The following is a 25,611-nucleotide window of genomic DNA, read 5'->3' as shown; positions in this document are numbered from 1 at the left end:
ACGTTTAGAAGCTCAGTTGTTGCCTCCAGGGATCGTCCCCGTCGCTCACCCAGGGCTGGCACCCAGAGAGGCTCCCTCTGTGACCCTGGGCACCTGTCTGCAAGCGTGTGAGAGCCGCTGGCAGCCACAGGATCCCCCAGCATCCCCCCGGCGTGGGCACAGGGCCGAGGGAGAGCTGTGCCTGCCAGCGCCAGGCTGCAGGGCTGCCCATGCTGGGGGTCACACAGCAGAGCTCCCCCTCCTCGGCTCCTCTGGGTAGCTGCATGCCCAGTGCTGGTTGGACACACGGCAGCCTGAGGCACCAGCTCCCCCAGCCCAGGCCCAGCCCTGGGGGCTCATGCCCACCTTCCCACAGGACCCGTGGGCTCGCCAGGGCCCAGGCTGCCACAGAGGAGGGAGAGCACGGCCCATCCACGGGCTGGGGCACGGCCACGGCAGCATCTGGGAGCTTTACACGGCAGCCAGAGACGAGTGAGTGCAGGGTTGAGCACGTCTGTCTTTAATCCCTCACCCCGGCCCAGTGAGCCCCCCCTGCCCCTGCCCTGGCCACAGGAGCTCGGGGGCAGCTGCCCACCCTCCCCAGGCTGTGGGTTGCTCCCTGGCTGACACCCAGGGGACACAGCGGACCCGTCCCCTCGGGGAGCCGCTCGGCCTGGGCAGGAACAGTCTCTCAGTCTCTTTCTGTGGCCCTGCTACGGCAGCACCACGATCTTCTTCTGCAGCACCTGCGGCGGGAACAGGACCCTCCTCATGACGGCATCCAGCTCCTCCAGCGCCAGCCGGGCGTGCAGCACCGTCACCCCGTCGCGCTCGGCCGCCACCACGTGCTTCAGCAGCCGGTACAGATCCCGCAGCACGTCCCGCAGCACCTGCACCGGGGAACCCTCAGCACGCGCCGGGCCTCGGCGTGCCCTGGCAGGCGCTGCCCCCGCACCAGCCCCAGCACAGCCCTCCGTGACTCGGCTTCCCCGGCGCCGGCACAGCGGGTGTTTGAGGGGCAGCCGAGATCCCGGCTGTGCCTTGGGGACTCCTGTGGGGAAGTGGCTGTTTCTGCCCTGGGAGTTGGGCCCCAACACGCTGGTTGCTGGGGACGGGGGAGGGAGGTTACGGCCACCACGGAAACTCTCGGTATTTCCAAGTCAAATCAGTGACGAACTCCCACACTTCCTGAGAGCTGGCATTGCCCTGCGGCACAGCACAGCCCCATGGCACAGCCCCATGGCACAGCCAAGCAGCTCAGAGGGACACCCCCACGAAGTTCCCTCCACCCCAGGAAGGCTCTGGCACTGGGAGGCCCTTTGGAGGGGGAGGCACAGCCGGTGGTCCTGATCCCGCGGGACTTTCCCTGGAAGCTGCCTGGGAACGAGCCCTGCAGCCACCACAGGGCATGGTGTCGGGGCAGGGGATGTCAAGGGGCCTGGCAGAGGCTACCCCTGGCCCAGGGACATGCTGGGGGTGACCCACCTCGGTGGCCTTCTCGCTGAGCCCCCGCAGCAGCAGCACCACCACGTGCACCGCGGCTCGCCGCACCTCAGGCTCGGGATCTGTCTTGGCTGTGGCCGTCAGGCAGGAGGTGACCTGCGGGGACAGGGACATCAGCGAGGGCAGGGGGACATGGGGGACACAGGGGGACATGGGGGGACCCAGCAGAGTGGCCAAAAACAGCAGTGAATCACAAAATTGTTTGGGTTGGAAAAGCCCTTGAAGCTGCTGCAGGCCCAGCCCTCCCCTCACCCTGCCCAGCCCACCACTGACCCACAGCCCTCAGCACCTCAGTTCCATGGCTTTGGGATCCCTCCAGGGCTGGGCACTGCCCCAGCTCCCTGGGCAACCTGGCACAGGGGCTCACACCCCTCTCAGGGAAACAGTTCTGCCTCAGCTCCAACCTCAACCTCCCCTGGGGCAACTCCAGCCCCTTTCCTCTTGTCCTCTTACTTGTTGCTGGGGAGCAGAGCCTGACCCCCAGCTCCCTGCAGCCTCCTGTCAGGGAGTGTCAGAGAGTGCTGCTGTCTCCCCTCAGCCTCCACTCTGCAGGACGTCCCTGGGCTGGGGATGGGACCCCTGCACCCACCCTGGGGCAACCGCACATTCCCTGGCAGCACCCAGCCGGGGGCACTGGCTGTTTGCAGGGTACAGGGCAGGGAGCAGCCATCCCTGTCTCAGGGGCTGCATGCAGACGCCATGGAAAGCTTTATATAAAGCAGGCAGAGTCGAAGGGAACTAATTAAACCCTGGCAGTGGCAGCGGGAGAATGAGCAGAGCAGCGCCTTCCCGAAATAGCAGCGTGTGGTGCGTTGGCAGCTCAGCCAGTGCTGCCGGTACCACCGACGCCAAGCGGCTGCGTGGGGACGGCCCCACAGCCCCAGAGCCTCCTGCCCCACAGCCCCAGAGCATCCTGCCCCACAGCCTGAGCCTCCTGCCCCACAGCCCCAGCAGGAGCCACAGCCCCAACACCTCCTGCCCCAGAGCCTCCTGCCACGCAAGGCGCCGGGGGACACAGACACACCAGCCCAAAGGCTGCCAGGCTGTGATGCCAGCAGCTTCCAGCAAAACCCCTCCAAGCCTGGGGGAGAAGCCCCTCAAGATGTGTGTCCAGCAGCCCCATCTCATTGGGATCCTGCAGCAGCCTCCCTGCACCAGCACCCTGGGGACAGCGAGGCCTGTCCTTGGGCTGTCGCTTCCCTGCACCAGCCACATCTTGAGCTGATTACAAAGCTTTTAGCCCTAAAAATGGGGGCTGGAATGCCCAAGTGTCTGCTTCAGATCCAGTGATTTTACACTCTCTGGTATCAGCCAGTATCCCTCCTGTCCTTATGGAAACCCCAGGCTGTCGTGCTCCCAGCCCTCTGCTAACGGGCCGCCCTCCTAACGAGCCACGGCCCCGGGCCAGCAGTGCCGGGATGGCGCCGGTACCTCGTGGATGATGGAGCCCAGCTGGAAGCCGAGGCGCTGGCAGAGCTCGCCCAGGTTGCAGAGGCTGCTGGCCCGCAGCGTGCCGTCGGGGTCCTGGGCACCCCGCAGGAAGGCCTGGACCAGCGGCTCCCGGTGCTTCAACACCATGTCCCCTGCGAGACAGAGCGGAGCGGCGCGTCACGGCCAGGCAGCACCCAGGGCCAAAGCCCCGGCTCCACCGCAGCACCACAGCTGCTGCCTGCAACGCCCGGCGAGTGGCTGGTGCCCAGCACAGAGCCCTGGGCTGGGCACGGGCAGAGCCTCGGTTGGGACCCGCCGTGGTGCCCCCGGCGCCCTGGCAAACCACCGGCACAGGCCTCGTGGCAAAGACCTTTGTGTGGGGCCGTGTGGTGCATCCCACACCCCCCCAGCTCCCGTGGGGCCGCTCAGGGGTGGCTGCAGAGCCGGCACACGGCGAGTGCTGAGCCCCAACCCTCCCACCATTCACAGCCCCCACCCCAATTAGCAGCCCAGGCCCGGAGGTGTCAGCCGCCTAATTAGAGGCGGGTGTGTGCAGCCCGTGACTGGCGTGTACAATGAGCCTGGGCCCCTGGGCCCCCTGTGCCAGCTGCGGGGCCAGTGGCCACACGGCCCACGGCATGGGCACAGCTCTCAGAGGGCAGGGGCTGCTCCGGCCGAGGGGCACAGGGCAGCACTCGCCCGGGACTGACAGAGGAAAGGAGGCTCTGGCAGGTGCATCTGCCCGACAGGGACACAGGTTCTTGGCTCTGCCGAGCTCTGCAGCCTCCTCAGACACCAGTGTCCTGCAGCCAAGGGAGTAGTGGGATGGTCTGGGATGCTCTGGGGTGATCTGGGATGTGGGGACAGAGGGCAGCAGAAGGACCCCATTGCCCTGCACGTGGGGGCTCAGGGCTGCTATGGTGAGGGGCTGGGGACTGGGCAGCCCCTGGGCTGCTGGCACAGCAACAGTCTGGCAGCACCAGGGGAGGGGGAACCCTGCACAAAATGTCCAAGAGACATGAAGGGACCTTCAATAGGAGTGGGTAGCACTGCTTGGGCAGTGCTGTGATGTCAAGGCCAGCCACATCCGCTGGGGAATGCAGCCTGCTGCAGCCCTGCACCCCAGGAGCTCATATCCCGGTGATCTCAGCAGCACTGGCTGACCCGAGTGTGATGCATTGCCTGTGCTGGACAGCCACAGAAAGGGCACAAAGCGCTTCCCTCTGTGCAGCAGCCAAGGCACACGCTCCTCATGGAGAAGGGAAAAGGTTTGAGCGGCTCCCGTGGGTCTGCAGCAAGAGCTCGTTGGGTCGGTGCAGCCTCCATGAAGCCTCACGCAGCTCCCAGCCCCACGCTGCAGAGGAGCAGAGGAATGGCACTGGGGGCTTCCCCCAGCGCTGCCCACGCCGGCTGCTTTCTGGGCAACAGGCACCAGCTGCAAAACCCCCCCAGATGACAAAAAGCTGCTGCAGTGGGCTGGTGGCAGCGCCGGGGCTGTGCCGGGGCAGGAGGGCAGCGGGGAGCTCTGCAGGCAGCAGCAGCATGGCTCGCAGGGCAGCAACGCTGCTGCCCAGAGCAGTGTCTCTGGTAACTCCTCGCTCCTCAGTCCCGAAGCTTTGCAACAGAAACAACTTCACACAATTTGTTCTATAAATACGCCGGCGAGCCGGGGCGTGCTGGAGCTGCTGCCCGCGGCACGGGCACCGCCAGCAGGGCACCGCCAGCCGGGCACAGCGCGGCAGCCGCACGCACGGACGTGGCCAGGAGCCTTCAGAGAGGCTCTAGTGATGCCTCGGGGAGCTGATGGGAATCCTGTCCTGGAGGATGCCCCAGCTGTACCCAGCCCAGGGGCTGGCACAGCTCAGAGATGCCTCCAGGCAGCCAGGCACTGACCCCAGGGGACACCCAGCCCTGGGTGGTCCGGGCTCTGCCCAGGGAACAACTGCTTGGTGTGTGAGCAGGGCCTGTGCCCGGCTGCTGCTCTCCCTGGCTGTGGGGAGCTCCGGCTGCGCTCCCTGGGCTCTGCACGGAGCAAACAGAGACGTCTGAGGACGTGTCCCAACAGCAGCTGCCGGAAAGGCCTCATCCAGCCTCTGCCCCTCAGCCCTGCGTGTCCGGGCGCTTCCCGGCAGCCTCTGAGCCAGCGCTGCCCGCCGAGGGGCCGGTGGGCTGCTGGCAGCATCCCCCAGCGCACGCTGCCCACCCTGCCAGCCACCCTCCAGCTGCCAGATCTGCCATGGGAGCTGGTTCTCAGCTTTGGACACCGAAAAGCCCCTGTGGCCTTTACCCCTCAGCCCTGGCAGCAAGGGGCCAGCGCCAGGACTCACCCAGCGCCCGCGTGACGCGCATCAGCACCTCGCCCAGCTTCATCCTGGTGACAGCAGCCTCCGTGCCCTGCACTGGGCGCCCGTACTGTGCCAGCAGCACGGGCAGGATCCGCTCGGGGTACTCGCTGGAAAGCAGGGCAACGCCTGGGGGAGAGCAGGAGGAAAGCGCCGTCACAGCCAGGCACTGGGAGGGCACATGGCACCCTCGGCACAGGAGCTGCTGGCGGCTGTGCCACCGTCACCCTTGGGAGCCCCTGAGCTGCCCCAGCACTGCAGCACATCCCCCAGCCCTGGGTCTGGTTGGGTGCCAAGCTGAGAAGTAAGTCATTTAGCAGTTGGCAGCAGGTGCCCACTAATTGCTGCTGGTTGATGCTCACGGGCAGAGTGCTGATGCCCTGGCGGGCGGGCGGATGCAGCAGGGCTCACACCAGGCCTGGCACTGAGGCAGTCAGGTACGGCTGCTGATGCTCAGGTACAGGCTCTGGTTGCTTCTCTGAGCCCCTGGGCATGAGCCACATACTGCTGTTGTGTCCTTGTCCCTGCTGGGGCCCCAAGGAGCCCCTGGGTTTGCCCATAGCCAGAGCCCCGGTGTGCCATGTGCCGCTGTGTCTGCCCAGGGATGGAGAGGGGCCAGAGAAATTACTTTAGAAACTCAAGTAAGAGCATGGACAGAACAACCATCGGGCTGCAGCCCAAAGGCAAACTGCACACACAACTCCTGGGTGGCCCATGCAGTCCCTTGGCTCCTGCCCTGCTACGTGGGCACTTGCTGAAAGAAGAGTTGTCAGGAAGACCCCGGGAAGCTGTGACACTCTCACCTCCCAGGTGCTGCTGGACAGAAGATAAACCCAGCTGGTCATTAGCACAGTGTCACGTCTGTGTGGGATCAGATGCAAGCTGGCTACTGGAAACACACACATAGATAGCCCTGGACTGCACCTGGCTGTACAGACACACTTAGAGATGAACTGCCTTCCCTCATCTGCCACACAAAACGCTTGTGTGAGTGACTGTGCAAGTCAAACGTGCTCAGTAGTGAAATTCCCAATCTCAGAGCTGCTGCTGAGCACCAGTCAGTGAGCAGCCAGACACGGCTCAGTCAGATCCCTGATGTGGGAAACTCGGTTAGACCACAGTGACAGGGTGCTGGGGATAACTTCTTGGGCTGGCACAAGTGTAGCCAAAAAAGTGCCACGTGGATGGGTCCAGGGAGGTTCCTGAGCCCCCTGAGAAAAGGGAACATGCTTCAGCAGGGCCTTGGGCTGGAGGAGCTCTGCAGGGCCCTGCCCACCCCCAGCATTCTGGGGCTGTAGGATGTGTGCTGGGCTGTGCCACGGGGCTGCACTGGCTTCACCATCCCCGAGAGCCACGGGCTGGGGGCAAGCGCCGGGCAGGCTCCGGCAGTGCCACGCTCCCCGGGCAGCGGGTGCCTGTGATGGGAAAGGCAGCTGCTCTCCAGGGAAAGGGCGAGCGGCACAGGCTCGGTGCCAAGCGCTGACTCACGGTGAGCCCCGGCTCCCCAGCTCTCCAGGAGCAACCGCCTTCACCTCCAACCCCATTCCCCGCTTACCGGAGGGTGCCCGCTGCGGGTTACCCTCTGCAAGCCCAGGCACATCTCACAGGGCACAGATCTTCCCTCTGCCATCACCTCACCGGAGCCCAGCTCGGCGACCACCAGCAGCGCCGTGCCAGGGAGGTCTGGTGCAGCCCTGGCACGGGGGGCCGGCGGGGAGCCCCAGTGGGGCAGCGGGCAGGGCTGGCACGGTGCAGGGCACGCTGCAGGTGCCGTGGCAGGGGCTGGGTGAGTCACCGCCGCAAGGAGCCGTGTCAGGGTTAATCACAGCCCCCAAGACAGAGGGAGGCAGCTGCAAGGGGAGGATTAATCACCCTTTGTGCTTCACCTGCGGGGCAGGGACAGGCCCGTCCCACTCAAGACCGTACAGGCAGAGGGAAGGAGAGCGATAAGCTGCTTCCCCAGCTGCCGCTGCAGCTCTGGGCCATGGGAAGGGCATCTCATGTCCCTTCCGTGGAAGCTGGAGCCCTGGGACCCGTGTCACGGCCCGAGGGCAGCGAGGGGCCACGCCGGCGGAAACACGGCCACGCCGGCTTCCCGGGAAGCAGCATGAGCAGGCGGCAGCACTCGGTGGCCCCAGCAGCAGCCCGGCACAGGAAGGGCAGCCAGGGCACACCAACCTCCTGCCCAGCCCGCTGCCTGTGCCCTGCTGCCCTCCACCTCCTGCCTGCACGGGCAGGATCAGCGCTGGGGCTGGGTGTGTGACCACTGCTGCTCTCCCCCTAAGCAGGGGCAATGATTCGTGAGGCCATGAGATGCAATGGATTGGGGAATCGACCCAGAGATGCTTCTGTGGCTCCACATCCACATGGCTGGCTGGCACTGGCTGGCAGATACAGCCTTTGGCCACGGGGATGGACGTGGCAGAGCTCTGAGGGAACACCAGTGGGTCCCTCAGACCCTCTGGCAGCTGCAGCTGAGCACATCAGCGAGCCAAACTGTCAGCCAGGTGTGGGGCTGGGGTGCCGGGGCTGTGCCCACACCATGCTGAAACTGCAGCCCCAGGCTGGTGGCATGGACCTGGCACCAGGATGGTGACTGGCAGTGGGTGACACTGCTCAGGATGTTCTCACCTCAGGCTCCAGTTGTGGCCTGGGCAGACCAGCAGCTCTGTCATGAGTATGTGAACTAATTACCCACTGCATAAGCACAACTGGGAGACAAAGCCCAGTAGGTTCTGGGATATGGCACAGAGCTTGTACATGGCTCCAGGCTCAACTGAACAGCACGAAGAAGTGGTCCAGGAAGGCAGGAGATGCTGAGCCCTCAACCCAGCCACAGCTCTGCTGCTCTTCACTCTCATAGCCCAAAGGTCCCTTCAGCACAAACCTTCTCCTGGCCCCGGCCGGGCATCACTCACCTTGGATGGCTGAGAGGTAGACAAAGGCATCCTCATGCTGCAGGTTCTCCAGGAACACCTGTGAGGAGAGAGCAAAGCCGTGAGCAGCAGCCCCGTGCCGGGCTGGCAGCGTCCAGCAGCAGCCTGGGTCCCTCTCCCCTGGTGCTTCCAGCCAACAGCACTGGCATGGTCAGGGGCTGCAGCTCCCCATGCCATGCCATGCCATGCCATGCCATGCCATGCCATCCCTCCCAGCCACAGCCATACCGCAGCCACCCGGTACCTGCAGCAGCTCGTCCTGGCGCCGAAGCGCCTCGGGCTCCCGCTGTGTGATGAGGCCGGTGAGGCTGCGCAGGGCGGCTGCCCGTGCCGGGGGCTGTGGCTCGAAGGCTGACACCAGCAGCTCCTGCAGCGCCCCCGGGGCCGGGCTGTCGGCAGCTGGAGTCTCGTGGCACGTGCCCCGCTCGTCGCTCCCGTCCCTGGCAGCCGAGGGGCTGCTGCGGCCGTGCCGCGGCGCTGGCCGGACACCTCCTGGGCTCGTGGCTGCGCTGGCGGCACTGTCGGGGCTCGGTGCTCCTGGCCCTGGCTTCCTGCCCAGCACACTGGCGGCAGTGCTGCCCACGGTCCCGGGGCAGAAGGCCCCGTGGGTGCAGATGGCGATGCGCAGGTCGGTGGCCAGCTCCTGCGTGAGGGGCTCGGGGTAGGTGTGGGAGAGCTCCTCCAGCAACGGCACCAGCCGCTTCAGCGCCGAGAAGTCGCTGGGTTGCAGCTGTGGGGAACAGAGGCAGCTCTGGCACTGCCACGGCACAGATCCACCCCGTGCTGGGGAGGGAAGCTGGCTGTGCCTGAGCCCATGGGCACGTGGGGATTCAGAAGCTGCAGGGCTGCCATCCAGAGGTCCTGAACACGAGGCTGTCAGAGCCTTCTTGGAGGCAGGTTTTGGGTTATAAATTAATTAACTGGGCTCTCAGGGTGCTCTACTGGAGCTGTACTCATGAGAGGCCTCATCTGGATCCTGTGTCCAACTCTGGGCTCCCCAGCTGCAGAGAGACAGGGAACTGCTGGAGAGAGGCCACTGCAGGGACACCAAGATTATCAGGGGCTGGAACATGCGTGTGAGGAGGAAAGGCTGCAGCCCTGGGGCTGTTCAGCCTGGGGAAGAGAAGCCTGAGCTCAGGGGCACCTCAGCTACACTGATCAATCCCTAAAGGGCAGGTGGTGAGAGGGTGAGGTGACACTTTGTTGTGTGGTGACCAGTAACAGGACAAGCTGGAAAACAAGAAGTTCCACTGAAGCACAAGGAGAAGCTCCTTTGGTGCTGAGGTGAGGGAGCCCTGGCCCAGGCTGCCCAGGGAGGGTGTGGAGGCTCCTTCCATGAGGTTTCCAACCCCACTTGGACACATTCCTGTGCCCCCTGAGCCAGGGGAAGCTGCTTGAGAAGGGGCTGGGGCTGGAGCAGCTCTGCAGGGCCGTTCCCATCCCCACCATTCCAGGATTCTACTGGAATCAAACCGTCAGCCCCATCCCACTCCCAGGTAGAATAATACCAATACTCACATGCACATGCAGGGACACCCCTCAGCTGGGGTGTAGGACAGTGCCCCATCTGCCCCCAAGGGCCCTGAGCTGTGCCCACTCACCTGGACGGCTCCGCCGAGCATGGCAGCCACCAGCCCCATGGCCATAGCGAGGGTCTGTGTCTCGACTGCGGCACCAGGGCCGTGTGCCGGGCTGGCACAGGCCCGCTGCAGCACGGCTGCCACGAACTCCACCACCTGCCAGGGGAGGGCACAGGGAGGAGCAGTTAGCAGGGGGCATGCCCAGGGTGCTCCCGGGGGCTGCTGCTGCCCGTGCCTCAGGGTGCCCTCCTGGTCCCAGAGCTCTGCAGCTCTCGCCCCAGCTCTGCATCCGTTGGTATTTTCCAAACCTGAGCTTTACACAGCATTTCATACCAGCCCTTTGTGCTTCCCAGTCCTTGCCACCACCCCAACCTTCCCTTCAGATCCATTCCAGTTGCCTTCTCAGCTCCATTTTGACCTGCCCAGGTGAGGGGGCTCAGCAGTGCCAGGGAGCCCCGGGGGGCTGGAGCAGCCTATCTGGGCAAGCACTGGGGCTGCAACAGGAGAGTTGTCGGGGTGCACAGTTCAGAGACATGTCACAACAAAAACCAGGGTCCCCACAAGCTCTGGGGGAAGAGCAAAGCCCCTTCTCTGCCCAGGGCAGCTCCTCGCCACCTACCCTTCCCCGGGGCAGCCCCAGCCACAGGCCTCCCCGTTACCAGACCCCTGGCACCCACTCTGTCATTTTCCCACAATCCTTTTTTATTCTCCTCAAGCCCACAATGCTCCTGCCTGGCTGGCACTGGCCTTCTCCCCACTTGGCACAGGCAGCTTTGATCCCACAGGCTTCCTGCCTTTCTAACAGAGCTTCGAATTAGTCAGCTGCTTCTGTCACCTCCTTCGCCTGCAGCACAGGGCTCGGGGCCGCTCGCCCATGGCACCTGGCTGTGCTGGGAAGGGGCTGGATTCAGGTGTTGCAATAGAAGAGGAACTATTTTGCTCCTGTTTTGGAAAACAAAGCACAAGGGCAACAAGGTACTATTACACCAAAGCCCACGTTTCCAGCCTCCGGGGCACAGGCACCAGCGTTTCCTCATGGGCAGGAGAGCTGCTTGCTGACAGCTTTGTTAAGCACATCCTGCAGAGAGGAGAGAGGCTGTGAGGGGCTGCCAAGGAGGCTGAGGGAGCTTCTGGGCTGAGCAGCCCAGCAATGAAATGCCATCAAACACCAAGAAAGTAAAAACAACTGTCAGGACATCTGCTCTCACAAAACAGGAACACCACAAGCTGAATGGGCTGGAATGATAAAGGAGGGACATCGTGGATAAATGATGCATCAGCAGAGAGCTCCTGAGAAAAACAAAAGGGGTTTTAAAAATCATTTAGAAGGGGGGGAAAAATCCCACTTCAATGTGGAAGGGGAAAAAAAACCCATTGAAGAATAAAGCATGGGGGCAGGTTTGAGAACATCCTGCCAAGGAAACCCGACCAATCTCACCAAACCTGGCTGCAAGGTGGAGGAAACGTCAGTGAAATAGTGCACCTGAGGGGCCCCACAGCTGCTGCACTCCCAGGTCTGGCTCAGGGCCCCTGCTCCCCCTGGCCTCACAAAGCACAAACCCAGGCACCAAGTGCCCACCCTGGGAACAAACACCCCGAGGACACCGTGCTGCAGAACCTGCCTCAGAGCCCCAGGGAACCCTCCCTGAAAGGCAGCCCCAGGTGGAAGCACAATGGCTTTGTCTGAGGCTCTTTAGTGGTTGTTTCTTTCTATATTGGTCAAGGTTGGCCACAGAAAGTGGGCAAAACCCTTCCCCATTTCCCAGCCTGACTTTCTGACACAGAGGCAGAGCAGGAGGGTGTGATGGGGAGGCAGGTGAGCACACAGCCAGCGCCCGGGGTCCCCGCTGCCACTCTGAGCACACAAAAAAGCTCCTTTGTCCTGAGGAGAAGAGTGAGGAAACCTGTGTGGGCAGCGACCGCCCCTGCTCAGGCCAGTCACAGTTCACTGGCACCAACAGCTCACCCAGTTATACCAAAAACCCCAAACCAGGACGAGGAAGTCAGAGAGCGCCGGGGAATGCGGCACTGCCATGCTGCCCCTTGGCTCGGGGGGGGGACATGTGCCATGTTTTAACAACCCTTTCTGGTACCAGGCTCAAGCAGCTCCAGCTGGACTTTGGAATTACAGCATTTAAGGAATTTTGTGGCTGCCCACTCATGAAGCCACAGACAAGTGCTGAGTGTGTGGGCAGAGATACGCCAGCCCCGATGGCCAGTGTCCAGAGCCAGGCAGGGAGCTGGGGAAGGGGCTGGAGCACAAGGGTGCTGGGGAGGGGCTGAGGGATGGGGGTGTTGAGCCTGGAGAAGAGGAGACTGAGGGCAGACAGCAGCACTCTCTGACACTCCCTGACAGGAGGCTGCAGGGAGCTGGGGGTTGTTCTCTGCTCCTCAATAATGAATCACAGGACAAGAGGAAATGGGCTCCAGCTGCCCCAGGGGAGGTTGAGGCTGTAGCTGAGGCAGAACTGTTTCCCTGAGAGGGGTGTCAGCCCCTGTGCCAGGCTGCCCAGGGAGCAGCTGGGAGCTGGAATCCCTGCAGGGATTCCAAAGCCGTGGAGCTGAGGTGCTGAGGGCCACGGGTCAGTGGTGGGCTGGGCAGGGTGAGGGCAGGGCTGGGACTGCAGCAGTTCAGAAGTGTTTTTCATAATCAGACTGATTCTATGAGCAGATACAGCACCTGGAGTGAGCAGAGCACAGGGCAAAGCCACAAGAGCCCACCTGGGGGCAGGGGGAGCAGGACTGGTGATGCCAAGCTGTGCCAATCCCGTGTGCAGGCCCGTGGCTCCAGCTCCCAAGACATGCCAGGAAAACCAGGCATCACCACAATGGCAGGCACCAGGTGCTGGCTTCACAGCTCTGTTGGGAACAGGTGTCTTTAAGCTTTGCTCAACTTGGGAATGTCTTTTGCTCACAGCAGAGATGAGGAGCTGGCAGGTCAGGGTTCTGACTGGTCTCCTGGCTTTTAACACACTAACATGGGCACCAACAGGAAGGTGTCTGTAGCTGACTGTCCTTCCTGCTGGCACTGCCTGGGACACTGGCTTGTTGAGACACTCAAACTGCTTTTTCCTGGGGCTGTCTCTGGCTTTCTTCAGCTGCTTCTCAGCCAGTGTCTCCTCAGAGCCCCAGAGCCCACAGCTCAGGCTGCCTCGTGCTCCAGCTGCCAACACCACAGGGCTTTGCCACGACCAACCTGAGCAATGTCTGTGAACACAGTGTCTGAGACACTCTCACACAGCGTGGCCACGAGCTGCAGGACCAGCAGCTTCCTGCTCTGCTCAGCATGGTCCTGCTCCAGCTCCAGGAGACTCCCCCCAGGCAGCGCAGCCGAGGCCGGAGCCGCCTCGTCCTCCGCAGCCACACGAGTCAGCGCCTGCCGGGAAGGAAGCACAGGGCAGGGAGAGGCCACGGTTAAACCCCGGCACGGCACTGCCAGGAACACCACAGCCACCACACCAGCAGTCCTGGGCACTGCAGGCCCACAGCAGACAGACCTCCACCCTGCTGCAAAGGGCGAGACCTCTCCTCTTCCACACACACACGCTTGTCACCAGCCCAAACCCTCACACGCCCCGTCCCTGTGGACACCACACAGAGCACCCCGAGCTCTCCCAGAGCCCAGCACCCCAGGAGCTGGGGGCCTTGCTGGGTCCCTGCTTGCAGCTTTGCTTTTGGCAGTGGCTGTTCACAAAGGCTGTCTCCTTGCCCAGCACCCAGCAGGACCACTCCTGGGGACATCTCGGTGCCTTCTGCCATCTGCTTGGTGCCCTTTGCCATTTCACACAGGGAAACTTTCCCTGCAGATGTGCCCCGGCCTGAGACTTGCCTGCCCTTACCTTCAGGCAGTGGATAAAGAAATCTCCAGCTAGGCCACTCTTCTGGCAGTGAGACAAGAGCTCCACCAAGTTCTCCACATGGCACTGCTCCGAGGAGATCTTCTGGTAGAGTGCCTCATCTTCATCACTGAAACAAGTCACTGTCACCACCACAAAGCTGCCCAGCTCCCCCCAGGCTGCTCTGAACTGCTCTAGGCTAAGCTGAAACCTCACTCCTGCCTTCTCCTGGAAGCCTTCCTCTGCAGTGCAGCCAGAAAGACGCCTGGAGGCAGCTGAGCCAGGCTACTGCTCAGTTCATTTGGTCTATGTGATCATGCACTCAATTTATTAATTAACCTGCATTCATTAATGTAACAGCATTAACCATGAGCACAAAAGCAACAGGACTAGTGCTGGCTCATGCACAAGTCGTGGCCATAAGAGCAGGACAGGCACAGGACAGACACGGACAGGGCCACAGCCATTGAGGAGTCATTTCAAAGCACACCTCAGGCTGCCCTTCTTCTAATTCAGGTCAGGAATAGACTGAAATGAAACCAAAACAAGCCTATTTGCATTGGGGTTTGTTAGGGGTGTGCACAGCTCCAGGCACAGCCCTGGGCTCACAGTGGCCAAGGAACAGCTAGTCCTCTTTAAACTCAACGCCACGCTGCTCAGCAGTCCCAGTTGGCCTGGCTGGAGTTTAATGGCTGCAGTTTATTCCCCACATGGCCATGCTCTGCCTCTACATGTACAGACCATCTGCAGGAGCAGAAGGGGAGCTCAGTCACTGGCTCCACGATGCTGGCATCACTAGAGTCCTTGCTGCCACAGTGCCACCTGTGCCAGGGATTCCACTTGTGCCACACAGCCACTATCTGCCACGAAGCAGGCTGGGGCAGGGGGGGATGTTGAATATGGGGAGTATTGGGACTGAAGAAGCACAGCCCATTCCCTGACAGCCCCCAGGCTGGACTCAGGGAAAGCAGAGAGGGCACACTGAGGTGCTTTTCAGGGCTGGAGTCAGAGCTCCGTGCCCCGTACAGGGAACCCAGAGGCTGTGTGGAAGCAGCACCTGCCCCAGCCCAGCACAGACACACGTCTCCTGGGACACCAGCCCACGGGGCTCATTCACCTGGGTGCCCCCTCTGGCAGACTGTGAAAAGCCCTGCGTGCTGGAGGATGCCTGGCACGGCCCTGGCTGCGCTCACCTGACGGTGTCCTGCACCACGACGGCAGCACCGCCCTCGCTGCCCAGGCGGAAGCGGCACCGCGGGTGGAGGGAGCCCAGGCGGCTGCTCAGCCCCGCGAGCGCCTCCAGCACAGCCAGCGCTGCCTCCCGCGCCGACTGCTCCAGGAACCACAGCAGGATGTCCTGGCACGGGGAGCTGCCCAGGAGACAGAAAGCAGCGGTGACTTTGCTCTGCCCGCTGCAGCCCTCCCTGCGTGCCAGCACTGCCGCCAGACGCAGCGCCTCGGGGCGAGGGACTGACACGGCTGCTCTGGACCGGCCACGGGATGCTCTGGACAACTGCTCCGCCAGCTGAAGGCATCTGTGCTGGCTTCCAAAGGCACCAGCAGCACAGCCTGTCCTCCTGGCACTCCCAAAGGGAGGACTGGGATCCTCCATGAGTCCAGTCCAGTGAGGACAGGAGTGCTGTGTGCGCGTGTGTGTGTGAGGACAGCCACCTCCACACAGGCTCAGCCTCCTGCCCAGTGCCCCACGTCAACATGACGAAGCACAGGGCTGCCAGCCCTGCCAGGGACGGGGGGCAGGAGCTGGGGAGCACTGCAAGGTGGCGTGGGAAGCCCTGCCAAGGCGAGATGCAGGTTAAGGGAGCAGCAGTGCTGTGCCAGGGCTCTGGAAACCTGAACGCTTGCAGGCAGCTGCGGTTTCACACAGCCCTGCCAAATTCCTTTGCAAAGAGAGGAGCGAGCAGGGGCTCTGCTCACCCAGCAGCACTGTTAACTTGGCTGCTTCTACTAACTTGCCACAGCACTCACTGCTCTTTGAAGTGATTAACAGCGTCTTTAATAACAGCAGGGGCCGTGTCTACACAGCCCTTTTAGGGGAAGTCTCCAGTACCTACACGCCAGGATTGACACAGCAAAGCGTAAACCCACCACGAGCGGATTTACTCGGCTGGCCCCAGCTCAGGGAATGCCTGGGAGGAGGAAGGAGGGAGGACAGCCAGCACCTGGTCACCACTGCCCCTGCCACCATGGCTGGCACAGCGGCAGCTCCCGCATGTGTTGGAAGAGAGAGACCCCAGAGAGGAGGAGAATGATCCTGTGCTTCCAGGAGCCAGAGCTCAAAGTGTTCTACTCAGTTTTAACCCTCCTTCAAGATCCTGGCAGAGAGCTCGCTCTGACACCCTGCCAGGTCGCAGTGTCACTGCCTCCATCCACAATCATCCCTGCTCCTTGGCGGGCGCTGAGAGCGAGCCCGTGCTCCCAGGGCTCCCATGGGGCACACTGGCCCCCACACCAAAGGGTCTGGCTTCAGGGAAGGCAAAAATCTCCTGGGAGAGCTGCCTCCCCAGGCACAGACCTGCCAGCAAGGCCGTGCCCCTGCCCTGCCTGTGGCTGCTGCCTGCTTTGAAGCAGAGCTCTCGGGGCCGAGGCACGGCTGGCGGCTCCGGTCCGTGCCCGTGTGGGGCATGGCCTCTGGAGCCAGGCAGCACAGGCAGGATGGAACCCCAGAAGAAGCTGTGCACCATCCTTCCTTACCTTAAGTATGACACATTATGCCTGGAGAAGGAATAGAGCGAAAAAACCACTCCCAGGACTGGCTGTAAGGATCCCAGCAGCAGGCTTGAGCTGTCATTCCCAACCACATACACCTACAGAGAGAAGGGCACAGGGAGGAGAGTCCAACACCTGCATGGAGCAGGGGCAAGGCAAAGGCAAGGACAGAAAGCACTTGTGTGCTGCCAAAGGAGGATGGCAGAGGGTTTGCAGCCTCTCCTCCTTGCAGTCTGTTTTCCCCAGTTATGCGTTAAGTTATGATTTAAAGCAGCCATCAGCACCATCTTTCTCCTGGCATTTCCTTAACCACAGCAGGGCTCCAAGCTACAGGAACACTGCAACCAGCCACTCGAAGCCTGCTGCTCGGGGGCAAGGTCTCGTGTTACACAGAGAGGCAACAGGCACCTCTGAATTAGCAAATCTTTATGGCAACACTGCACCCAGGGCCAGAGCTCAAACACAGAGATCACTCCCTGGCAGGGTAGCTGGGCTGGTGTGTGCTGAGCTGAGCAAACGGGCTGCAGGGGCTTGGAGGAGGCTGCAGGGGCACTTTCCCCTCCTCCAGGCCAAGCAGCACCTTCCTGAATCACTGTCAACACCCTCCTCCATGAACCAGCACCCTCTTCCCAGGAAAGGCACTAGCACCAGCTCATCACACACATCCCAGAGAGCAAAGGAGACACTCACAGAGTTCTCATGACATCACCTTTCCTTTTGAATCCTTTCAAGGGACTTGTCCAAAACTAACAGCCAGGCAGGGTACTTACAGACACAGCCCCAAAGCTGGGCAAACCCTAGAGAGCAGCTCAATGCCAAGCCTTGCCCAGCCAGACGCAGGGTGTACGCAGGGTGGTTGTGTCTAGGTGCTCATTTGAGCAAGCCCTATCTCCCTCTCCAGAGCTCTCAGCTTTAAAAAAGGGAGAGGGAATAAAGCCTTTTCTCCATGGGACTTCCAGCTGTGTCAGCTGCTGACCCACCTGCTCAGAAATTGCTGTCCCTTTGCAGCAGAGCACTCCCCACACCTCCCACCTCCACAGCTGGAGAGCAGTGACCTGCTCCAGGGGACAGACCAAGACGCTTCTGCCCGCTCCTGTGACAACCCAGGTAAGAGGGTGAGGAGAGAGATTGTCCTGATAGCGTTCTGCCCTGCTGCACTGATGCAAACACATCCTGTGTGTGTGTGTGTGCTAATCCCCTTGGAGCCATTCTTCCTAACCAGAACCTTTTTGCACACAAAGCCTCCCTGATGAAGCCTCAAGGACCGAACCCACCCCCCAGCCCCCCGGCAGCCCCCGGGCTGGAGGCTCCTCGCTAATCCGGCCGCTGCGGGGCCTCCAGCGCCGGGTCCCGCCCCCTCGCCCCCCTCCCCCGGGCCCTCCCACCGCGAGCGGCCGCAGAGCAGCGGAGCAGCCCTCCAGACCAGTCTCTGCCTGCCGCAGAGTTACAACAGATCATTGCTACGCAAAATACAACAATCCCGGCATTTAAGGGCTTAGGCTGCCTCGGGGCATGCCAGTAAGCAAGTCACCAGCTTCCCAAAACTGAATTCCCGGGCTGGAGATGTCCTTCTGGGTTGGGAGGCGCGGCAGAAAGCTGGGCTGCTGCTGGGGCAGGAGCTGGGGAGGCTGGTGGGAATGGGTCGAGGGTTCAGAGACAGGGAGCACCAGAGTGGACCCCACCTCTTTCCCAAACGCCAGAGCCAAGACCTGCACCTGCTTGTCGCTCCAAGGGACCCCTTGCAGGGAGGAGCTCCACAGAAGGTGCTAAACCTGCACCATCCTGCCCTCAAGACACATCCCGTCATGGATGGTGGTCTCTTACTGGCAAAGCCTGAGTGTTTCTCTGATGAGACTCGAGTTTCCTTCCACTTTCCTGAACTCTCCCACCCCTCAGCATCCCATCAGGGCTGGGAGAGCTGCTGAGCCTCAGCAATCCCTCCTGCTTCAGCAGCTCGACAGCCCCACCACTGCCTGAGGCCTCATCCTGCAGGCAGATGCAGCCAGGAGAGGCAGATGGAAACCCAGCAACTGCTGAAAGATCACACACCCTGTCCTAAATTAACTTCAGGAGGCACAGGGAAACCCCTGTGTCCTGGGGTTTGGCTCAGAACAGTCCCTGCAGAACAGGACACTCATTCTTCCTTGCTCACCACTTTACCTTACCTGCCCAACGGGACAGACTGTAACGCCTTCAGCCCCCCACAGGGATCAGCAAAGGAAGATGAGCCCATGGAACACCCCATGGAGACCAGCAGCAGTGTGTCCCCCCGCCTTTCTGGGACACCTGAGGTGAGGATACAGCCACTAATAACATCTCCCCACGGCTGAGCTGCTGCCCACCCTCCTTTCCCACAGGCACATGCCCTCTGCAGCCCCAGGGTGCTGCCCACCTCCCCCCGTGGCTCGGAGTTCTCCCACCTCACCTTCACTCTCTTCTTCACCCGGGTGACAACTCGACAGCCTCGGAGCTGCACCAAATCTGCTGCCCTCATAGTGCCCACTGCAAATGCCTTGCTGCCAACTGGCTGCACAACCACCAGACTGAGCTGGGGCCCTGCCAGGCTGCCCTGGCTGCAGGGCTGAGCAGCCCAGCATGGCCAGCTGCTTCCCAGACCTCCAGTGCCCTCTTTTCCAGGTCACTCATTCGGAAGTACTTTGGCCCAACATTAAGAGCTGGCTGCTGCCCATTGCTCTGTGAGAGGTTAGGGCTGCAGGAGCTGTATGCAGAAAGGCTTCCAGCTCGGTGCAGGCTGCCCTCTGCAGACCTCACCTCCCAGCAGGCTCTCCCTCCTGTTATCCATGCTCTACAGGAAGGAAACTGAGGCACGGAGGCATTAAGAAGAGGGGAACAGCAAGAGCCTGAGAGGAGAGCTCAGGCATCCTCTGCAGATTGAGCCCTGTCAGGATTCCCTGTGACCCATCCCTCCCTCTGAGCTGCTGTACAGCCCTGAGGCTGGAGGTGAGGGCACCATCTCAAAGTGGGACTGACAGCCTGAGGCTCCACGTGCCTGAGCTTCCTGCTCTACCCTGACCTGCTCCTGAGCCCCGAGGCTGCTCTGGCAGCACACCCAGACACAACTGTCCTGTAGAAGCTGTACAATTTAGCAATGCTGAGTTAGTCTTGCTGCAGGGGAGGAAGAGGATCTGAGAGCATCACAGAGACTCCTGGCTGCTAGCCTACTTGGACTCTTCTTGCTCTGACACAGAAACACATCAGGGAACAAAAACAACCAGCCAGAGCTGTCTACACCTCGCAGAGTGTTTTGGGGTGAGAATGTTTGGGTCCAGGCAGCATAAAGCTGCAGTCTCCCCAGGGCAGTGCTGCATACCAGCTCAGCCTGTGCAGTGCCTCAGCATCACAACTGCAGGAGATGCTGGCTTTGGTCATGGTCTAACACACCCTGAGCTGCTCAGACAGCCTCACACCAGCTCTGGCTCTTAGAGGAGTTTTCTCACCTACCCTCAGGCCCAAATTGTACACAGTACCTTGAACACATCTTCCACACAGCTGCTGAGCTCTGCCTCTGTCACCAGCACAGTCCCTGCTGGTAAATCTTCCACTGCTAGCTCTGAAAACGAAGGACAGAAGTCTCAGCACCCAGAGCAGCAGCCCCACCGTGCCCAGCACTGGAAGGAACCTGCACAGCTCTCTGGCCTTCCCACTGAGGCAGCCCTGGGACCCACGAGCCCTCGGTGCCTGTGCTGAACACCACTGCAGGGCTGTCAACTCCACAAGCAAATGGAAGCACACCACAACTTTTTGATGGCATGTTCCCCAGAGAGCTGCTTGGTCAGTGTGGGGAACCAGTGACTTCCGTTCAGCAGCCCAAAACAAGACTGTCAGCCTGGGAGAGTGTCCCAAAACCAGCCCCGTGACTTGGCTCATACACTGTGTCAATTTGACTCGAGGGCTGGTAAATATGGTGCACTCAGCCACACAGACACGTTCACAACTGACAGAGCTGTGCTTGTGCACTCAGCAGCCCAGCCACCAGCCTGAGAGGGTTCTGAGGGACAAAGGGCAGTGAGGAGGGGAAGCCGAGGTGGGGAAGCAGTCTCCTCTGGGGCTCGGGGAGCTGCTGGTACCTGGTGCCTCGGTGCAGCGCCGGAGCGGAGTCAGGAGAGGCTGGAGCAGATGCTGCTGTGCCAGCTGTGGCTGCTCCCTGGCCACGGCCAGCAGTGTGCTGGTGGCCACACGCTGGAACTGCCGCGCTGTCACTTTGTCCTGGATGTGCAGCAAGTCCAGAATCTGGAAGGAAAATCCACAATGGAAGAGCCAAGCTCAGCCCCTCAGGAGCAGCACAGGCCAAGGCCTCACAGCCAACAGCAGAGGCTGAGGAGCCTCCCGTGCGCTGTGGGCACATTCACAGAATCACACAACCACTTCTGCTGGAAAAGCCCTTGAAGCTGCTGCAGTCCCAGCCCTGCCCTCACCCTGCCCTGCCCACCACTCACCCCTGGCCCTCAGCTCCACGGCTGGGCACTCCCCCAGCTACCTGGGCAGCCTGGCACAGGGGCTGACACCCCTCTCAGGGAAACAGTTCTGCCTCAGCTCCAACCTCAACCTCCCCTGGGGCAATTGGAGCCCCTTTCCTCTTGTCCTGTCACTTGGGAGCAGAGCCCAACTCCCAGCTCCCTGCAGCCTCCTGTCAGGGAGTGTTAAGAGAGGGCTCCTGTTTCCCCTCAGCCTCCTCTTCTCCAGGCTCAGCACCCCCATTCCCTCAGCCCCTCCCCAGCCCCTTGTGCTCCAGCCCCTTCCCCAGCTCTGTGCCCGGCTCTGGCCACGCTGCAGCCCCTCAGTGTCCCTGTGGCAGTGAGTGAGGGGCCCAGCACTGAACACAGCCCTGGAGCTGCAGCCTCCCCAGGGCCCAGCACAGGGGACATCCTGGCCCTGCTGCCACAGTGCTGCCACTGGCTTCTTGGCCACCTGGGCAGGCTGCTGGCTCCTGTCCAGCCCCTGTCTATTGACACCCCCAGGTCCCTTTCTGCTGGACATTCTGCCTTTTCAGCACAACATTCCACACAGGGCAGAGCCTCTCTCCTTCCCATGTTAACAATGTGGGATGCATTTCTGGGCTCAACCCAAGAGCCTGCACCACTCCCACAGCCAAGGGCTGGAAGCAAGAGCTCCACAGCAGCGAGCTCCTTGTAGCACAGCACTGAACAGCTCGTGCCATCAGGCACAACGTTACCCAGCACTTCAATCACGCAGGAACATTCAAGAGCAGGGTGGAAACACGTCCCACTGCCAAAGCAGCAAAATGACATCCCCAGGCTGTCCTGGCTCCAGGCAGGAGCTCCAGCAGGAACAACAGCCCTGAGCATGCTACAGGCAGGGAAGGAGGGACCCACCTGTGGGCACACCAGCCCATAGTAGTCCTGGGGGGAGAGGCTCTGCTGTGGGCAGGAAGCCAAGATCTTCGCAACTGCATCACATTTCCTCCAGTCCACGGCTGCTGCCTCAGCACCAGCACCACCTGCCAGCCAGCACAAAGCCCTGATCAGCTCCACCAGCACATGGCAGTGCCAGGTCTGGCCAAAACCAGATGTCCAGCTGTTGTTTAAAACAAGGCTCGTTCAGGTGACAACTGAATTTAATGACAGAAGGGGAAAAGTCGCTGCCCAAGCTCTTTGATACTGGAAAATGAGTTCTACAAGTAGGTGTATGAGCCAAAAGGCAGCGAGGCCGTGCCTGGACAGTGTCAGTGGTATTGGCTGGAGGAGGCTTTGGCACTAAAAGCTGCAGGATTCAGCTTTCAGAGAGCAACAGTTCTCATCCCTGGCAGGAAACAGAGAGCAGGGGAGCAATGCTGCTGAGCCAAGGAGCAGGATGGGCCTCATCCCACCGCAGCTGCTCACAGCCCCACACCCAGCACAGCTCCCAGCAAAACAGCTCAGCACGGGGCAGCTCCTCAGAGGGAACTGCGCAGGGTACGACCCCAGGGAGCCACAGATGGACTAAACCAGCTCAGAGGCCTTGTGCCTGGAGCTCAGACACCACCTGGGAGTTCAGCACGAGCTGCGCCGGGAGCCAGAGGCACGATCTGTGTGAGCGCCTGAGCCAGGCCAGCCGCGCGCCGTCTCCCATCCCAGCGCTGTGCCGGGGCTGCCGCGGGGCGAGACGCCTCACACACATCCTCACAGCCACGAGCTGCGGCACTGCACCCTACTCACCGCCCGCTCCCTCCAGGATGCCCCGAACCACAGCCTGCACCCCGCCGGGTCTCATCAGCCTCTCGGACAGCAGCTGGCCGCAAAGGCGCCGCAGCCACGCCGGGGCCCGCGCCAGGGACGCCTTTGTTTCTTCCCCAGGAGATGGAGAACTCTGGAAGCAAACAAAGGAGCAGTCTGGGGAGAAATTGCAGAGCCCTGCGCAGAGCCTGGCTGCCAGCCTGCAGCCTGTCCCACAGGACTTGGGATGGGAGAGGGAAACAGTCCAAGTAAATCACTTCTCCGTCCAGTGGCACAGAGCAAATTAGGGCTTAATGAGAGGGGCCAGCCTTCCCAGGAGCATCCCCTCCTGCAGAGCCTCCCTCCTTTAATTATAGCCTCACAAGGTCAGGCAGCAGCTCTGACTGCCTCATTACCAAAACAGCACAGAGGGGGCTCGGGGGACAAGTCGGGTTTGATGCAGGAAGGGGGTCTGCAGCGGTGAGTCCTGCCAGGAGCCGCCCCAGCACCCAGATCCCTGGTTGAGCAAAGCCTCAGGGCAGAGCCCTGTGGAGGCTGTGACCACACAAAGCAGGTGGTTGGAAGGGAGGTGACTGCTCAGACACCCTGAGGAGCGAGGCAGGCCATGCTGCTGCATCAGCTGGCAGGGACCTGCAGTGCTCACCCAGCCCAACAGCCTCATCACTTCAGGGCTGACCAAAACTCGAAGCATCACCAAGTGCACTGTCCAAATACCAGCTCGGGATGTCAGCTTGGCTGTTGTTATAGCAGACCCCAGCTCGTGTGGAACAAGCCCAGCACACACCAGCAGCAGCTGCCCCACACAAGCGCCTTGTACCGACCCTGGGCAGGGGGAATACGAGCTGCTGCCCACTTGGGAACAGTCTGATCCCAGCTGGAGGGTCAGAGCGTGGCACAGAGCTGTGCCCAAGCCTCACACAGCCCAGCAGCTCCTCACATCCTAACCCCAAACTCTGACATGGCAGCTAAGCACAAACCCACTCACAGCCCGTCCTCAGAGCCAGGGCACAGCCCCTTCCCTGTGGCCTCCCGAAACGCAGCGCTGATGTTTCATAGATCCCAGAGTGCTGGGGCTGGAAAGGCCCTGCAGAGCTGCTGCAGCCCCAGCCCCTGCTCAAGCTCAGGGGGCACAGGAACGTGTCCAGGTGGGGTTGGAAACCTCCTGAGAAGGAGCCTCCACACCCTCCCTGGGCAGCCTGGGCCAGGGCTCCCTCACCTCAGCACCAAAGGAGCTTCTCCTTGTGTTTAAGGGGAACTGTTTGTGTCCCAGCCTGTGCCTGTCACCCCTTGTCCTGGCACTGGGCACCACAAAGTGTCACCTCTAAGTGCTGCTCTCCCTTCTCCCCCTGGGGCAGGTCCTGGAAGGGACGGCGCTTGGCTCTGCTTGGCCCAGGCGGCACGTGCAGCGATGAGAGCTCAGGCTCACCCTCACCACACCTCACCCACACCCTCACCACACCTCGGCACGCCAGAGCCGCTGCTGCACGGGCCACACACCCCCAGCAGCTGCACCCCGTGTTCACGCGGCGCCTGGGGCCCCACGTGCTGCACCAAACTGGTTTCTAAGGCGTAAAGAACGTTTCCAGGAGAGCAGCAAAGGTGTCCTGGGAGTGTGGGAACAGGCAGTGCCGGCACTCCCGGCGCATCACACCCCGCACCGCGACGGCCGCGCTGCGCCGCTACCTGCTTGGGCCGGCCCTGCAGGACGAGCAGCTCCCGCACCACCAGCGGCTGGTACACACGGTCCAGGACGTGCCGCAGGGTCTCCCGGCACCGCGCCCGCTCTGCTTCCGAAATACCCTGGAAAACACAAACCCCGAGGCGGTGAGGGCAGCTCGGCTGCCCATGCCAAACCCGCCGGTCCCTGCTGCCCCTCCAGCCCCTGGCCGGCTCCCATCGCTTCTCTTGTGTGGGAATTGGCGTGCGGGACACAGGGAGAGCCCAGCGTGGCGCAGCCGGGGAGCTGAGGCGAGGCTGGTGACCCCCACACTGCTGCCCACACCAACACCGGCCGCGCAGGGGGAGCGAGAGGAGAGGGGCGCACGGACCTCGCTGAGGGCGGCGGGGCCGTGGCCCAGCAGGCACAGGCTGGCGAGGAGGAGGCCGAGGTGGCGCGTAAGGAGCGGGGTCGCCAGCGCCGGGTGCTGGGCCAGCTCGGCCAGGGCGGCGGCGGCCGCATAGAGCCGGGCCCCGCGGGTGGATGGCGAGGCCAGGGCCGGCGCTGGCGGCCCCAGGCGCTGCCCCACGCCCGGCGGCAGGTACGGCACCAGGCCCAGCCCCACGGCGGCCCGCAGCGCCCGCCCCACCGCCCGGCCCTGCGCTACGCTGAGCGTGTCGGCGCCGGGCGGCGGCGCGGCCCCGGGCGCGGGCGCGGGGGCCGCGGGGGCAGCGGCGAGCGCGGACAAACGCTCCTTCAGGCACAGCAGCAACGCCAGCAGCCCGCAGGCCGCGGCCCAGCCCGGCTCAGCCTCGGCCGCCGCCCCGGCGGCCAGCGCGGGGGCCCGGGCCAGCACGGCGCGGCGCAGGCCGCTCAGCGCTGCCCAGCCCGGCTCCCGCAGCCGCTCCTCCAGCGCCGCCGCGTTGCTGCGCAGCGTCTCCGGCCGCAGGGCGCTCTCGGGGCCGGCCTCGCCATCCCGCTCACGGGCCCCGGCGGGCGGCCGCAGCAGCAGCTCCAGCGCCTCCACCACCCGCTCCGGCTCCGGGCCCAGCTGCGGCTCCGCGCCGCCTGCCATCTTGGGGCCGGCGGGAAGGGGAGGGGCGCGGCGCGGCGCCGCCATCTTGGGAAGGTTGCGGGCGCTGCCCGCCCCCGCCATCTTGGGAAGGGCGGGAGAGGGGGAGGAGCGATGTCGCCGCCATGCTGGGGAGGTCGGGCGCGGGGAGGAGCGGCGCCGCCGCTGCCGCCATCTCGGGGGAGTCGCCCGCCCGCCGCCATCTTGGGCGGGACGTGGCGGGAGTCGCTGAGGGGCGGCGCCATGTTTGCGCCGCTGAGGCGGGTCCCGGGAGCAGCGGATGGCGGCGAGTCGGACCTGCCCCTGAGGGCAGCTCGGGGCTCAGCTTCGTCCCTGAACAGGGCTGTTCGCTGT

General features: G+C 62.6%; 1 protein-coding gene across 6 annotated transcripts; it reads right to left on the bottom strand.

The window, feature by feature from the left end:
• Positions 1 to 494: 494 nt before the first annotated feature.
• TANGO6 (transport and golgi organization 6 homolog) lies at positions 495 to 25,337 on the bottom strand. 6 transcript variants are annotated; one of them, XM_062007221.1, is made up of 16 exons: positions 24,577 to 25,337; positions 24,212 to 24,328; positions 22,511 to 22,661; positions 21,689 to 21,813; positions 20,423 to 20,585; positions 19,823 to 19,905; positions 16,320 to 16,432; positions 14,801 to 14,977; positions 13,611 to 13,737; positions 12,968 to 13,147; positions 9,793 to 9,927; positions 8,436 to 8,921; positions 8,174 to 8,231; positions 2,914 to 3,065; positions 1,465 to 1,578; positions 495 to 869 (listed from the first exon to the last, which is right to left on the bottom strand). In XM_062007221.1, exons 1-16 carry the CDS (start codon positions 25,303 to 25,305, stop codon positions 693 to 695), a joined length of 3,087 nt encoding a protein of 1,028 aa, XP_061863205.1. In that variant the 5' UTR covers positions 25,306 to 25,337; the 3' UTR covers positions 495 to 692. The 6 variants fall into 6 exon arrangements, 4 of the variants coding, with proteins under 4 accessions (XP_061863205.1, XP_061863206.1, XP_061863208.1 ...); XM_062007222.1 differs by lacking the exon at positions 14,801 to 14,977 and adding an exon at positions 5,241 to 5,384; XR_009819719.1 differs by lacking the exon at positions 2,914 to 3,065 and adding an exon at positions 5,241 to 5,384 and having other exon boundaries at positions 779 to 869.
• Between the last annotated feature and the right edge of the window lie 274 nt (positions 25,338 to 25,611).

Source organism: Colius striatus, chromosome 14 (genome assembly GCF_028858725.1).
Source record: "Colius striatus isolate bColStr4 chromosome 14, bColStr4.1.hap1, whole genome shotgun sequence".
Classification (NCBI taxonomy): domain Eukaryota; kingdom Metazoa; phylum Chordata; class Aves; order Coliiformes; family Coliidae; genus Colius; species Colius striatus.
This window is presented reverse-complemented; position numbering and strand designations above follow the sequence as displayed.